The sequence below is a fragment of the Chelonoidis abingdonii genome, chromosome 5 (assembly GCF_003597395.2).
Source record: "Chelonoidis abingdonii isolate Lonesome George chromosome 5, CheloAbing_2.0, whole genome shotgun sequence".
NCBI lineage: Eukaryota > Metazoa > Chordata > Testudines > Testudinidae > Chelonoidis > Chelonoidis abingdonii.
The window spans coordinates 17153387-17170948 of NC_133773.1; the positions used below are offsets into that span (position 1 = coordinate 17153387).

Here is a 17562-nt window from a genome sequence, read left to right on the forward strand (position 1 = left end):
CTTATGGTCTAATCGATACTCTGCTATCTGATAACCTTTAGGGATTAGGAGGCAAGAACAATCAATCATCCAAGCTATAGAAGTCCAGATCCACTCCTGTCCTGGCAATTGTTCTTTTGCATTATGGAAGTGTTGAGAAAGAGTTGCCTTGGTTCTCCTGCCCTACTAAACCTTCCTCTACTTTCCCCCACTCCTTTTGCAAGGAAGAAAAACCAAGGGAAGCTAGTCTATCATACTTGTCTCAGGGCCCTGACACTGGCATCCCAATGAGTAATCCCTCTAAGCCATTAGGAGTGGATTCCCTTGAAGGCCCAGAATTGCCACCAGATGTATTGGTCTATTCACTGGCCCATTGCCACACTGACTTCACTATTGGAATGTGTAGGATCGAAAATTGAATTGGTGGACTTACCATATAGGGGTCTAAAGCTCTTTAGGGAGGATCAAGACAAAGTGGTTAGGAACATTCTGAATCCCAGACAGATTCTTTTCTCTCAGTCCATGTGACTTGTCCTCTCTGCTGGTGATCTCCTCCTCCACCCTATCCTGCAATTCCTACTGGAGAGGTTTCTGTCAATCATCCTTTCATAGGCAGTCTTTTCATTTTCAGATGCTCTGTGGTTCCTTCTATTCTTCCCAAAAGAGATTTCCCTGCAGGTTTCTTTTTCTGTTCTATCTGATTCCTGCCTAACCAAGTAACCTTTTTGGATCCTCACTGACTCAGCTTCCCCCATTCATTCCATTGGGATGAAAACGATAAATCACAAGAAGAAAAACGAAAACCAATGCTGAGAAGTAATAGGGGTTCAGAAACCTTTGATTGGGAGAGGGAAGGCTTTAATGTGCCCCTCCTAATTGGACTTGTTCTCTTTGGTGGAATCAGAGTTCAGCTGCTCAGAGCTCGTAGTTGCATTCTAGGTAAGTTCTTCTCTGAAGATTACTGGTTGGTATAATAACAAAGCATAATGGTTACTGAGTAGGACAGGACAGGAGGAGAGTAGAGTAAGTAATGTATGACTTGTAAATTTGAATTTCTCAGGGCTGCCACTTGGACTGTTACACAGATTTTCTTTAACAAAAACATTTTTTTGTTCTGGTAGTCGCTAATAGGCCAAGGGTTATGGTGGCAGGGGTGGACTGGAGCTTATCTTGGGTGGCTGACAGTTTTTGCCTCCTACTTCCGATAATTGGAGCCATAACATTGAGTCTAATGGTAGAATAGAAGAAGAGAGGGCTATGACAGACAGAATTACCTATAAGTAACCTTTCTGTGTGTATTTAACTTGGCTATGGATGTTGAGTTGAATATATGTTGCCTTTTAATGTACAGAGATGTCGCAAACCAAACCATAGATCCAACACACATATGCTACTTAAAATTTCAGATGCTATTCTGGATCCAAACTTTTCTTCTGGACCTTATCTGGGTACTGAGTGAGATCAGAATCCTAGATCTGAACGCTGCAAACTGTAGCGAAGTTTGGATCTGGATGCGCTCTAGTCCATCTCTATTTCAATATAAGTTATCACTCTGTTTTAGTGATTGGCATGCTGTATTTTCTTTAATTAATTTTATTTTATTCTGGAAGTTGCTCTTTGGAGTTATGTATTATGCATTATACAATATGGTGCAGAATTCAAAAGGACTCTTCTCTCATTTAGACATCAAAATACCTGGCCAGATTTTCAAAAAAGCTCAGCACATTTGAGCGCTTTTGAAAATCTGGTCATAAGTATCTGATGTGAAGATGCTGAATGCTGAGTACTTTTACAAATCTGGTCTGTATTTAGTTGCCTAAATGGAAGCTGAGCTCTTTGGAAAATCTGGTCCCAACTGTGGGTGCTGAGCACTTTACAGTCCAGCGCTGTGCTCCTTCGAAAGCCAGGCCAAAATAAAAGGGAACAAATTGTAAAAGTCAGTGGTGCAGATGAAAATGCATTTTAGAAATGTATTTTTTGTATTTCTTATTTGTGGAGTTCTCTGTTTTTTTCCAGTCCATAATCTTCATTCGTGACCAAAATTCTCGTGGGCAGGAGGTGTCTGCCTACATTGACTATGCACACAGGCTGAAGGTGGATGAATTTGAAATCTATTTTAATGGAAAGAAAAAGCTTTTTCCAAGACGCACTGATCTGAGGTATTTTTCTGCATTTTCTTTTCACCTATTTGCATTTCTGAAATGTACATGTAGTTGAATATTGTTAAATAAGAAAATAATTTTTATAAGTGTTTTTAATTGAAAAATAAACATCATGGGTCAAACCTGTCCTCAGTTATACACAAATAGATCTAGGGAGTGACCTTATTGTTTGGAATGGAGTTACTCTGATTTTATTCTTGTTTCTGCCAAGAGCAGAATTTTGCATGAATAATGCAAACTGAACATTGAAGAAAACCCAAGAGCTGATGGAATTTTCTGTGCATAACTACTCACTTAGGGTGGTATTTTCAAAAGCGCTCAGTATTAATCTAACTTTAGTCCCCTGGACTAACCAAGGGTATTGTGAGGTGCTACACTTTCTTTGGGTTGTATGACTGGCCCTTTCAGCTTTCACTTCTTAAGAAGTATATAAATAGTGTTTGTATATAAAGCTACATGTGCAAACTCATAGGAAGCTGATATGCTAGAAAACTTTGTACCTAGCATAATAAGTCAATGTCACATGGTCCCTGCCCTCACCAACTCTCATTGGCTTGAGTGGCTGTTCTCTGCAGCATGGTTCACATTGAAAACTTGTTTCATATGTAAGTCTTTCAGTGGCCAATATGAATCTGGTCACTAGTATCAAAGATTGTTAATAACTTTTTTGTTTAAAAACCTATTTTCTTCAAAACTACTGTATGCCCAAATACTAATAAATACACAACTATGTGTGAGTCAGGGAGTTTGAAAATGTTTCCATTTGTAAACGAGAGTGGGCCAAAGAAATGGTGGACATGGTGTCGTGTGTGTTTGTATAATGCCTTGCACAAGGGGCGTGCGATGATGTCTACCACAATGGAGCCATGATCTTCTTTGCCCCAACAATAATAATAAATAAATATTAGTGTTGACAGTTTTGGGCAGAAATGGTAGAAATTTCACAATGGGTCAAATTTTGTGATGTTATCATGAAAATCTTATTTTTGAGCTATGAAAACTTCATTTCATTTTGTGAAAAATTAGGATTTGTGAATTACTAACTGGTGGTGGTTATTGGATCTGTGTAGGTAAGTGTAGTTATATGTGGGTTTCTTGTATATAGTTGGATGCTGGTTCCATTATTGAAACTGATTGTAGTGTCAAGGAAATTGATGCTGGTCTAGAGACAGTGTTTGGATGGGTGATTGTCATTGAAGTTGTGGTAGAAATTGTTGACAGAGTTTAAATAGTCTATCCTGAGGATCAAAATATCAACAATATTGGTTTTGTGGTGCATTTTTCCATAAATTCTTCCTTGACATGGGCCATGAAGAGGTTGGCATACTGGGGAGACATCCTATGGCTGTTTCCATGGTTTGGACAAAATATTTGTTGTTTAAATGTAAATTTGTTATGGGTCAGGGTGAAACGGATGAGTCGGATGATGTGTAACCATAATGTTATATAAGATTATAGCCTCCTAAAATGAACAGACATTGAACACAAGATGTACTACCCATCAGTGAGGAAGCTTCTGCAGTTTTGCCATCTTCAGTGGGCTCATTTTGCCCCCTTTTTTAATGCAAACAGCACTCTGAAAACAGTATAAGCGCCTATACTGTGATGATCTGCAAATGATGATATATTAAAAATGGGCAGTCAGTAAATTTTCCTTCTATTCATTTACTTGGCACTAGATGTCAGTACTGAGGTATTCAAATAGAAGTGCAGTTCTGCGTTACATGAGGTGGTGATCAACGTGCCCATTTTTACCTGCTTACACCGTAAGAATGTGTGTATCTGTTTCTAAATGCTGCTGTAAAATATAATGGGCAGTACATTGTCTACACTGTATATTAAGATTTAGTAATTGATTGATATATAACTTTCTTAAATCATCCATGTGGTGGGCACTCATTCCTGCATCCAACACTTCTATTTAGTCCTGTTTCTTTTGTACTGCAGTGCATGGTGTCTTATTTAGCACTTTAATCCCTTGCTCTCTTTTCATGCCATGGACTAGAGCAGCTGAAGGACCGGACAGGAAGAAATGACTTCAATTGCATTAAGGGAGATTTGGGTTAGATGTTGGGAGGAACTTCTTTACTGTAAGGGTAGTTGGGCACTGGAGCAGGTTGCCTGGGGAGGTTGTGAAGTCTCCATCTCTGAAGGTTTTTGAGAACAGGTTAGACAGGCACTTGTCAGGGATAGTCTGGGTGATGCTTGATCCTGCCTCAGTGCAGGGTGTTGGATTGGATGGCCGAGAAGGGCCCCTTCCAGTTCACCATTTCTTTGATTCTATAAAGCAGTTCATGAACTAGATTACCATAGTATCCTGCAGTACAACATGTTGATGTCTATAATGCAATTTCTTCCTCTTTAACTCTGGTTTCAACTGTGCATGCTATGTCATTATTAGAGATAAACCCACACAAAACTCTGTATCTGAGCCATCCACCTGAACTGGGAGAAATTCAGCATCAGTGCATGTTAACCCCAATATGATAACTTATTTAATCAGATTTGCTGTGACGTTCTTACCACATTACTTATCAGGCCCAAGAAGAAACCTCTCATTCCGGGATATGTAGCATGGTGCCATTTATCATGTAGCTTATGGGCCTTTGTATATGTCATGCAGCACTTCTTATCTTAAGTATGAATGCCTGGATTGATATGATTTCCAGTGGCCATGTCTCCTTTTGCGAGGGTCTGTTAGAAAGTTGCTGTCCACTTTGAGTGCATGGAAGAAAAAGTTGATTCCCTCTGGCCAGTGTTTGAGCAGTGTGCAAGATTCAAATCATGTAAACTAGTGAATTCATTTGAATCAGCCATGCTCAGTGAACTATCCTGGATATAAATTAACAAGAACAATATTCCCCTTAGAAATGTGAACAAAGGGGATCTCGAAGTGCCCAAACCTTTATGCTCACACACGGAGAGACACCATACCTGATTCACAGGGCACACTGAAGTCAGGGCATGTTAGCATTGACACAGTGAGGCTCTGATGCATTCCATATACACAGATTCTTATCATACCAATCACGTGAGAGAGATCCATCCAAAAAATGGCTTCTTCCAAAGAAAGCTGGAGGCACTTAGTGAGCAGGCTGAGGACTCTGGGTATATCATTTGTGTCCCAGGCATTTCACTTAGGGGAAGCCAGAGCCCACAAGCCAAAGGCAACTAGTGGGCAAGCCAGGGGATCTGGGGATGTTGCTTCTGGGCCATTATTTTGATCTGGAGAGTCTGAAGACTGGTTCTTACATTTAAACTCAAAAGAGAAACATGGAATTTAACTGAAGAAGCAACTTTTCATTAGGAAAGCCAGCATATCTGGAGCAATATGTGGCAGTATTGGAGCAGACAGGGCCCTCAGCAGACTACACATGAATCAAAGTAGCTGAAAGAGGAAAAGAACTAGGGAGGGGGGAAATCTGGTCCTGTAGCCACTAAAAGGCACCAGCACCCCGCCACCATGTAGTAGAAAAAAAACCCACAACCATTTCCATATGTCCCATATATTCCTTCATCAGCAAAAATATTCCATTTTAATACAGACTAGAAATGCTTTGAATCAGCAGGGCAGTGGGTTTTAAATACTCAGTCCTACAAACTTCACACATGCAAACATCCATTCGGCCAATTCATCTTCTCTATGACCCAACTCGTTTACACTAAATTACACTTGGGAAGAATTTAGCCCATAGACTTCAATGGGAGTTTTATGTCAGGATCAAGAACTATTTCTAATTATACAATTAATACTAGGTACAGATATCTGAGTATGTGTAAACTATAATTATGTAGTCTACATGCCAGAACATCTCTAGACATATATATTATATACAATATTACAAACAGAAGCTGGGCATTTTGCAAATCTAGCTCATTGGATCTTGGTTTTGAAGCTGGGGAGTGCAATATTTTGTGGTGTTTCCAAGCTGAAGATGATGAAAGGGCTTAGAACAAAAGGTGCAGTTTGGTTATAGTTATGTATGAACAAAGTATGATGTTTTCCAGAGATGGCAATTTTTTGTCATTGAAATCAGAGCTTCAAGTGCTCAGCACTTCTGAAAACCAGACTGCTTTCTTAGGTGCTAACGTGGATTTAAGTGCCTAATTTTAAGAACCCAAGTTTCAAAAATTGGGCCTAATTAATACTCACAGTACTCTTGTGACATGATCACCTCATTTTATAAAGTTTTGCATGAACATCTTGGCCTTGAATTTCATAAAGTCACAGCCTGTGGTCCACTTGCATTTTTTGCCCACTTGACATATACAGTTTCCACAACCATTCACACACACAGCTATTTGCACATAACAAATAGGTAACAAAAGTGAATTCACAAAGATGTGTAAACTTCAGCATTTTGAAAATCTGGCCTTCTGTTGGTGGAGGGTAGGTGTAATGTGTAAATAAAATATATTTATCACAAAGCAGTCTACCAAAAAATCAAAACTGTATTATGTAGAAGTTTAATGTTTGTCAATAAGGTAAATCTTACACTGTTTCTCTTTGGCGCTTAGTATCATTTTCACATCCTGTGGCCCTTCTGGCATTGGTTGTCTAGTGCAACTCCTTAGCAGCAAGACCTTGAGATTTTTGCATACCTTTAAACAATTCTGGTGTCTATGGTTAAGAATGTGGCATTTCAATATCCTGTGCCCACCCTTCCCACTTCCTTTCTTCACCACTTTTGGTGGTAAATAGAACTTTTTATACTTAACAAAAAATTTATTTCTATTTACTCTGGGTAAGAATTAAAGTGACCAGCAGCCTTACTTATAGAAGAGCATTGGACAGAAGCAAAGGTAGCCTCTAATTGTGGTTTAAGCCTGAAAAAGTTTAAATGCAGAGTGAGTCTGGTTCACTGAACCTCAGCTATGTGTCCCAGAATATTTTCATTCTTTATGATGTGCTGAGCACATAATAGAACCATGATCAATTCTGGAAATATATTTTGAAAAAGAAGAATAAAACTCCAGCTATTGCACAGATGAGCTGATCCAAGGGTGTGCACATCAGGATCCGGCCAAAGTTAGAATTTGAAGTTTAGATTGTTTTTGTTTTGTTTGGAAATCTCTTCTCGCAAGGCTTCCACCATTTCACCACTCTCCTAATAATACAGTGTGTAAGAAGTATTTCCTTTAGCCATTTTAAGTATGTCGCTCTTCAGTTTCATTAGATGCCTTCTTTTTCTTGTATTTTCCAGGCCATTCAATAAGCTGTAATAGCCATAATTTCTTCTCCACCCCACCAGTTTTCTGCATATCATAGATTTTAAGGTCAGAAAGGACCATGAAGATCAACTAGTCTAGCCTCAGGCATAACACAGGCCATAGAATTTCACCCAGTAGTTCTTGGATGTAGCCCAACAACTTGTGACTGGATTAGAATATGTCTTTTAAAAAGGCATCCAGTCTTGATTGAAAGACTCTAGCTAATGGAGAGGTTCCTACATCTCTTGGTAATCTGTTCCAATAGTTAATTCCCTTTTCCATAAAAAACTTCCAGTTTCCTATTTCCAGTCTGAACATTAACTTCCAACCATTTGGTCTTGTCCTGCCTTTGCCTGTTAAATTAAAGATAACTCCATCTTTTCCCATGTAGGTACTTACAGACTGTGATCAAACCCACCTTGTATCCTTGTTTTGATAATCTAAATAGATTTAGGCTCCTTTCATTTATCAGATAAAACCTTTGTCTATTCTTTGTTTATCTCTCATCTTGACAGCCTCCTCCCTTTGGCTTCTTCACTTCCCACCTCATTCTTTTTAAATATATCCAAAATGTTATTGGTAAATACATCATCTTGAGTTCATGAGCACAGAAGACTGGACTAGATGACATCTCAAGATCCCTTCCAGTACTACAACTCTATGATCTTCAGCTGTAACTAGGACCATGATGCTCCCTTTCTGAATCTCTGCAATGGCTTCTTCTTGTCTTTGATGTCAAATTCATCTTCATTTCTGTACAATTCTCCTCTGCTAATGGATGCATCCAGGTTTAGAGGTACCAGCATGTTCTGGTGGTAGTAATACCTCCCATTTCTAAAGATAACGTGTGACAGATTAGTTGGGTATCACACTCAAGAATGGTTGCTCCAAAAATTTAGCGTATCTATTCACGTGACTTCAAAATGCAGGTCTGCTTTATGAAGGAATTAGCATATCTGGGGAAACAATTTGGATTAAAGATTGACACTTCCCCCACTCATGATTGATATTTACTCTTGGTAGGTTGGAGAACTGACACAGATGTTTGAAGTTGGAGGAGGAATTAGTATTGCAGCAAAACTGTCAAAAGATTATTCCTCAAATATGGAAATTAGTACTCCCTGTTGACCCAAAGTTTCCCCTTTTGATGCAACACATTTTTTTCATTAGCTGTGTGAGGCTGTCAGAAGACATTAAACCAGGTGTTTAGATGCCCTCCACATCAAACTCTCTGTTACAGCACAGAATGAAAGGTTTGGACAATTAAAGTTTTAATGTGACTGTGCAGGAACAGAGAGACTGCAGCCACCCACAGCCGGGGTTAAAGAATGCCTGTGGGTTCAGCTAGCCCTGCCCCATTATACTTGCAGCCAATGCCAGGCCTGGAGGGGAGAGAAAAGAAGGGAGACTGGCTCAGTCAGGGGCTGACTGGTGAAGAGGCAGGAGCTCTCTGGATGCCTGCCTGAAGGCACAGACCTGCAACCCGCCTGCCAAAGCAGAGACTGGAGGCAAGTAAGTTTTCCCCAGCAAAGGAGAACCTACAGAGGAAGCCCCAACTGCGGGGCAACTGGACTAGCAGGGGCCATGCCCCAAACTAAAAGGATTTGCATAGGGAGCAGACCAGGAAAACAGGCCCTGAATCATCCCTCAAGGCTGGGAGAAAGATCCATGTCCCCTGTTTAGGGGTTGAGCAACACAGGGCCCTAGGCCAAGACCTGAGGGACCAGGAGGTGTCAGGTTCCCCTAACCACTGATCTAGCTACTGAAGGCCAATGAGGGCCCTATCACAGTGAAGTTGATACTTTAAATAGCAGAGGGCCCTGTATTAGATCTGTATGGTTCCTTGGACTTGCTTTGACATTTTACTGTGTTACTTTATTGAGGGAATATTATTTATTCCTCGTTTGGTTCTAGTTTATGAAACTGAAAGGCAGTTAGTTAGTACTTAAGGAACTGACCTGAAATATGGACCTAGAATCAGGGTTGTAATGGAGTCCATTCCCTCTCAGCTAATCCATATGATCTGATGAAAAACAAGTGTAATACAATTTGTTCACTCACTCTACATTGGAACCCTGCCAAAAATTCTGGTGAAAGAAAATGAGGACAACAAATGAAATGAAGGAAATCTTCTATTAACCTGTCAAAGATAATGATGTTACTGTAGCTGGAGAGAGCATTGTGGGATGATGAATAGTAAATCAAACTAATTCTGGGTTGACTTCTGACAGATAAACCATCATTTAACCATTTCTTCCTCTTCCATCTGTAAATGCGGTTTAGCTATGTGTTGTCAGATAGTGCTCGACTGTTTAAACTCTATCTGAACTCCTACCTTAATTTTGCAATATTATTCAGTGTCATGACAGAAAGTCACATTTTTAGGTGCAATATACCCTAATTCCATCATGGTTGCACTCTTTTCATTTGTATCTCCTTGCAATTCTCTAAGTGGGACCAGGCAATGTAACCATATCATATCAGGTCAGATGCATCAATACGAGTTGCCCGTCAGATTTAAAATAAAGTAATTTACTGTAGAACACTGGTCCAAGATTTTTCTCTGCTCTGTAAAAGCAGCAGAGTCCTGTGGCACCTTATAGACTAACAGACATATTGGAGCATGAGCTTTCGTGGGTGAATACCCACTTCGTCGGATGCATGTAGTGGAAATTTCCAGAGGCAGGTATAAATATGCACGCAAGAGTCAGGCAAGAGATAACGAGGTTAGTTCAGTCAGGGAGGATGAGGCCCTCTTCTAGCAGTTGAGGTGTGAACACTAAGGGAGAAGAAACTGCTGCTCTGCTCTGGTAACTCCTTATAGTGACTCTCAGAAGTGTCAGCTGAAATCATTTTCTTATCTCATCTGTAATGAAACTTATCATTCTCAATGACTGTTGGTTTTGGCCCCAGCAAACCAGTAAGCACATGTGTGATTTTATGCATGTGAGTTGCTGCATCAGGCCATTAATCATTATACACCTTCCCTCTGGAAATCCCCACCCAGTGGTATTAGGGATGTTGTCATTCTTGAAGCTTTAATAATTAATATATTATACATCTTCTGTAAAGTTCTTTGAAATAGCCTGGTATAAGATAATATGAATCTGATCCTGCTTTCATTGCAATCCGTAGCAACAACAACATTGATTTCAATGGGAACAGGATCTGATCCTTTTAAGTCAGCATTGGTAGAAAGTAATATCAGTCAAACACTAATGCCTTTTATTTCAACTCTTTTCCTTGGCCTTTTAAAAATACGTTTCAGGTGGGAATTTCAAAAGTACTCAGTATTGGAACTTGAAGTCTATGGTAAAACTTTCATCGACTTTAATGAGAGCAGAGTTAGGCCAAAGTTGAGCACTTTGGAAAATCTGGCTTTTAAAATATACTTTGTTATCCATTTTGCTCTTATGGGCATCACACTGGCATTTTATAAAATAGAACTAATGAATTTAAAACCTGTTCTAACTGCTTTGAAAGCAGAACTTTTTTGCTATATATTTACATGTTTCATTTTTAATTTTTGGGAGATGCATCTGGGATATTTCCTTGTGTTTTTGAATGTAACCCATAATTATTTATGAATAGAACACAATAATTACTGTGTATGCAACTGTTTCAATATCCTACTTGTGTACAGAAATTATTTCCAACCTGCAATATTACAAGTGGTTGCCTTGCTTGCTGTGCAATAAAAAGGTAAATTTAAAAATAAAATAGAAATTGAACAAGCAACAAGTTGTACATAGGAGCTTAGACTTTATACCAGGTCCTTATCCTTCTTTTGCCCATATGAATATGATGACCATTGTTGCCTCGTCATAAAATGTCCTTCGTGGTGATGCAATGGCACTTCCAGAGGCAGCACACCTTCTGTTACTAACAGGAATCACTGGATCACATAATCTGCCTTGCCACCCCCTGAATGTGTGCAAGTGAGGGCAGAATTTAGCCATAATCTCTGAAAAGGTCTTTCAGTATAGTCTGGGAATTGAGATCAGGCTGATTGAACAGCATTACTGCAAATATACAGCTAATGATCCAGAGTCCCAGTTTCCTTACAAAAAAGCTGATGAGACTGTTTGTTATCTCATCAGAGTAAATGCCATCTATGCAGCTGATCAAGCAGATATTCTCCCCTGAAATTAAGTCTACAGCAAAGAATTTACAAGACTGGCATAACTAGAATAGCTACTTATTGGGCACATTATCTAATAACTCGAAGCAAGTTGAGATGATAAGATCCAAAGCCTCAAAGCATGGGTAGAAGAAACCTGAACTTAGTGGTAGAGAGCTACGGATAACTCTGACATCTTTTTAGCCCTATAATCAGTTATAATGTGGCTGTGATTGGAAATAGCTGCTATTTTATTTCCAGGTGTATTTTAAAGTGTAGTTTTTCAGCTACAAAGCCCTGTAGATCAGTTCATGAGCCAAGGTCTGTTCCCAAGCAGGGGAGACAGGATGTATGATGGGTAGTATGAGGGGTCCTCCCCTCATAAGTTACAGGGTCAGCGGGTCTGCATCTTCCCTCACTGCACATGTAGGAAGCAGGGGACGGCATATGGGCAGAGCTGTGACTCTGTCTCTCTCGACATGCCAGCCAGCATGGAGGGGTGGAGTCAGCTGTGCCAGCTAAAGAGCTGCCTGAGCCGAATTCCCTTCTGGTGTAATTAGGGGAGCCAGGGACTGAATTCTGACTGTCTGAACAACAGTACTTTCCCTGTTCTGCTCCGGGTGGTGCAACTCTGTACTGTGTATTATGCAGGGCTAGTGGTAACACCGTGATCTAGCCCTATGATTTGGTCCTGGCTACTTTAAAAGTCACTTCCCTCCTGGGATGCCGCAGTGGCTGTGCTCTGCTGAGGCATGCAAGTTAATAGCCCCTGGGTTTTAACAGGCCATGCTCAGAGGTCTGAATGAGCTTGGATTTGGTGACCTTGAGGGCTGACTAAGGCTTATTTATTTTTCCCAGGCTTTTTCAGAGGAGGGTTCTGAATAGTTTTGGAAGAGAACAAGAGGCATTTGTTTTGGTGGTTTAGGAAGCATTTGTGAATATTATAACTTACTGAGCTTGTTCTTGTGTTTGTGATGATTGTACAGCACCAAGGTCCCTGGCAAAGCAATTTTTCTAAATATTTTAAATGATTTTTGCACAGACATGACCAATCCTCTTTTGGCTTTAACAAGGAAACCAATTTCATAAGTCATTCAGCTGACCACATTCATCCTTGGACTACATCCACTGCAACCTCATTCCACTGAAATCCATTCATAATCTCTCTCTCTCTCTTTCTCTCTCTCTCTCTCTCTCGTTGATGTTGCTCTTGATCTAACAAAGACATATGCATGAATGGCCTGATTTTCGGAAGTACTGGGTATCTGCAACTCCAGTGGAAATCAGTGACTGCAGGTGCTCAGCGTCTCTGAAAATGAGGTACTAAGGACACAGACCAAATATTGAATCTTGGGTGCCCAACGTTAAACTTAAACCATATTTAGGCAATGAAATAGAAATGGTCTGATTTTCAGAGGTGCTGAATTCCAATGCGTCTGTTGACTTTAGTGGTAATTGTGGATGTTCAGCCTTTATGAAAATTAGACCACTTTTATTCAGGTTCTTTCCTATGGATTTAGGTGACTAGTATTAATCACCCAGGTGGGAACATTTTGGCCATTGCTGCTGCCTTCTTGTTGTTGGGTTTATCCTGAATGTACAGTACTGTATGTTACAATATAGCTCCACATACTGTACTTGACTTCCACCCTTTGATAAAGTGCTACAGATTCTCCTGTCACATCACCCTGACATGCCCTCTGGATGTGTACCCAGAAGAATACCGAGAGATCAGTTCCTGTGCCCCCATGACTTCAGGGCTGGCCTGGCAGTGAAGGACAGCTGCTTATTCCCTCCCAATACTCCCCTTCATCTCACTGCACACACAGAGAAGGGCTAGATGGAATCTGGGCCCTAGTTTTCAGGGGTTACCATACTGCTAATAATATACTGTAAAATATTCAGAACTGCAAAGCCCTGTCTCTGTGCAACTGCTTTTTCCCAGAATGGGCTTTCCAGACCTGCAGGATCGCACTGATTTCCTGTAAGGAAGATGCTCTTTTCCTGCAGGAAAGGAAGAATTTGATGAAAAGAGGAATTTCTATTACCCCCCCAAAAGTAAATTTATGTTTTTTATGAGCTTTAGCATCATACTTACTATTTATAAAAACCATCTAATTCATTGAGTAAGATTTGCTGATCTCTTACTTCATGTTGGTGACCATTTCCGAATGATACCCAGCTGATTCTGGCTACCTATGTAAGATATATGAGTGAATGGTAAAGGGTGTCGTGCTAACTAATGCCTGAAAGCAAGGAAGCAAATGAAATGTGACATTCGTCTAGGGAAGTAATAAGGATCACTTGAGCACCCCATAATTTTCATAGTATGGGAACAAAATATTGTAGTTTTGATGTTTAATGTAGCTCACTACAACTCCATGCATACCTGTGGATTTAAATTAGGGAAGAATCTGGTCCCAGTGTCCAATTCTGCAAAACTAATGCAGCCAAAATGTTGATTGAAATCAGTGGGAGTTTTACCTGCGGGATGACTTCTGGGATGGGTTGGGTTCATAAACCAATGTTTTTCAACCATGGGGCCAAGATTTACAGAAACTTGTTTACCAAATAAGTGGCCTGATTTTGAAAAGTGCTGAGCACCCAGCAACTCCCAATGAAGTCAGTGGGTGACGCTGCCTGCTCAGCACTTTTAAATCAGGCCACAGATATTTTGTGCCTAAATAAAAGCCTAACCTGAGGCTTCTCTGGCACCTAAGTAAAATGGCCTGATTTTCAAAGGTGCTGTATCACTCCAGCTCCGATTGGCTTAACTAGTGTTTGTGGGTGCTCAGCAGTTCAGAAAATCATGCCACCTTTATTTAGGTGCCCGTATGTGAATTTTGGAACCGTAAGCATCCAGAATTAAAAATTTCAGCCATAGTCTTAAAGCTTTGCAGAGACTAATTAAAGCCATTCTGCTCACCTGAGATGTATCTGTACAGAAATCTAGAAGGTAATGGTAGCTGCGATTCTGTCTATACTACAAACTTGTGCCAGCAAGAGCTAGGTTGGTCAGGGAGTGATTTGTGACTAACATCGGTGTGCTGGCAGAAGACCCTAGTGTAGATGCAGTTATACCAGCAACACTGCACTTTTGCAGGTATAGCTTATTTTGCTTGGGGGGAGGGGTAACAAGCTATACCTGGGTAAACTGTATCCACACTAGCAGCACGTTGCCAATATAGTATGCTAGTCTGCTTATACCAGCAAAGTGCTCCTACTGTAGACCTGGCCGAAAAGTCACTGTTACCGTGTATAGGGTTGCCATCTTTCTACTCACACAAAACTGAACACCCTTGCTCTGCCCCGCCCCTTCTCTGAGGCCCTGCCCCCTCCTACTCCATACCTCCTTCCCTCTGTTGCTCGGTCTCCCCACACTCACTCATTTTCACTGGGCTGGTTCAGGGGACTGGGGTGTGGGAGGGGATGAGGGCTCCAGCTGGGAGTGCAGGCTCCAGGATGGAGCCAGAAATGAGGAGTTGAGAGTACGGGAGGGAGCTCCAGGCTGAGGCAGTGGGTTGGGATGCGAGAAGGGGTGAGGGCTCCAGTGGGGTACAGGCTCTGGTGTGGGGCTGGGAATGAGGGATTTGGCATGCAGGAGGGTGCTCCAGGCTGGAATCAAGGGGTTCAGAGGGCAGGAGGAGGATTGGGGTTGGGGCAGGAGGTTGGGGTGCAGGGGGGGAGTGAAGGCTCTGACTGGGGGTGCGGGCTCTGGGGTAGGGCTGGAGATGAGGGATTTGGCATGCAGGAGGGTGCTCCAGGCTGGGATTGAGGGGTTTGGAGGGAAGGAGGGAGATTGGGACTGGGGCAGGGGTTGGGGTGCAGGCTCCAGGTGGCAATTACCTTAAGAAGCTTCCAGAAGCAGCGGCATGTCCCCCCCCCCCCCGTGCCTCCTATGTGGAGGCATGGCCAGGTGGCTCTGCATGCTGTCCTGTCCGCAGGTGCCACCTCAGCAGCTCCCATTCGCCGTGTTTCCTGGCCAATGGGAGCTGCGGGGGCAGCACCTGGTGCCGGGATGGCATGCGGAGCCCCCTGGCTGCCCCTATGCATGAGAGCCAGAGGAGGGACATGCCAGCTGCTTCCCTGGAGCCATGCAGCGTGGAGGCTAGCAGGGAGCCTGCCAGTCCTGCTGCGCAGCACCACCAACTGGACAGTCAATGTCCAGGTCAGCAGTGCTGACCGGAGCCGCCAGGATCCCTTTTTGACCAGGTGTTCCAGTCAAAAACCGGACACTTGGTCACCCAGTCCATATACAAGGCAACGGAATGTCTTTAATAGAGGGTAAAGGCATAAGGAGAAATTAGAGTCCATTCAAACTTAACATATTTGGCTGGATTAAGAGAGAATACCCCTGTGTGCCAACTCAGTAAATGTTTAATTTGGAGACATATACTTCCACATCTGGCTTGTGTTTAAATACTGTAAATATTACTTCTTTCACTTTTAATTTCACTTTTTTCAGTGTAAATTTCAGTTTTAACAAAAAGTAAAAATCTCAGTGGAAAGACTGGCTTTTTCTACAACACTAAACAAACTGTCTCTATACAACTGAAATAAGGAAATGGAACCTGCTAATTGTCAAAATTCCAAAAGGGGGAAATTGCAAATGTCGGAAGATTAACTGTCATCTGTATAGATGCAGCGTTATGATAATCTGAAAATGAAGAACAATAGGGAAAACATTTTACAAACAGGCCAAATGCTTGTTTTGAATTTGTTTTGGATTGCAACTTCCATGTGCAATTCAGTTGAAATGATTCATGTATGTTTACTTCGGTGAAGACAGTGTTATGATGCACAGACAGATGCATGAGGAAATCAGATCTAAACATGATGATTCTCTTTCCTCTTGCTGATTCTCTGAAAATAAAGGGAAAACTTTGTAGTAATCATCTATGTACTCACTTATTCAGAGGCAGCTCTGCAGAGCAAAAGATCAAGTACTGTGTGTATTTCTATATATAATATAGTAATGCCTACAAGCACTGCAGCTTGTGCTCACTCTTAATATGGACCAGAAAGTATATTGGATTAATCTTGAGAATGCCTAGGCACTGGTGTTCTGTGACTGCTATTTATCAAGCTATTCTTAATCATCTCATTAAATTGTGCTTCCCTATCTATTTGCTGCTTCCACCTATTGTCTCTCATCTTATACTTTAGGAATATGGAACTGGAAGGAACCTGCTGGATCATGTATAATATATGTAATAACAATAGTAATAATAGTTAATGGATTTGGTCCAACATCCCTGTTCATGCCTAAATTAATCCCTGTTTAGGGAAAGGTAAGCACATGCTTCAGTATTTTCCTGAACAGAGATGCTTTCTTGAATTAAGGCCTTAATTTATTAATGTTTCTGCAGGGTTTTCAGAATGTAAAGCACAACATTAGTGCCAAATGTTATGTATCATGGTTTATTTCATTATTATTTACTAAATTAAATACAAAAGCTATAAGAGTAACAAATATGGGAAGTAGAATTTAAGTAGCACTGGAAAATAATGTATTTTGTCAACTGAAGTCATGCATGCAACCCTCCAATATAGACAGGACAATAGGTGTTTCCATTATAATATACCATCAATGAATCTGCATTGACTCTGTGTGCAAAGTTTCAGTGTACATTTTGTTGGCTCATTGGGTTATAATTTACCACCAAAACAGGTGTTTGACATGCTTAGATTGACTATATATAGAGTCCATGGGTTTTGTGACTATAATATTAATGAAAACATTGTGATTTCAGCTTCACTGTCTTATGTCATTCACAGTACAGTATAGAGATCACCAAATAGTGTGCGACTTTCTCATACAGTGGTGTCTGAGATAATATTTTTCCTTTGCTTAGAATATGAAATAAGTGGTAACAGTATGACCTGACTTTTGGTTATACTGAATAACTAGTGTGTTCTTTAGTTGGTGGCTACATACTCTAGATACTGCAATCAATTTTTTCTGTATTATGTTGATAAATAATTGGGTTGTCTTGGCTGCTAGTGCTCTACATAAAGGAGTTCCGTTTTGGTGTCTAGATGTTGCTAAACTGGACACTTATAGAGTTCACTGGACACTTATAGAGTCTT

At 40.9% G+C, this 17562-nt stretch overlaps 1 protein-coding gene across 2 annotated transcripts in view; it reads left to right on the forward strand.

The window, feature by feature from the left end:
* Positions 1-17562, forward strand: part of CFAP299 (cilia and flagella associated protein 299) — a 403900-nt gene that overhangs the window by 358699 nt on the left and 27639 nt on the right. For both annotated transcript variants that reach the window (XM_032796851.2, XM_075066772.1), the window contains exon 4: positions 1996-2138. In XM_032796851.2, coding sequence (XP_032652742.1) covers positions 1996-2138 — 143 coding nt within the window. The remainder of the gene's footprint in view (positions 1-1995; positions 2139-17562) is intronic.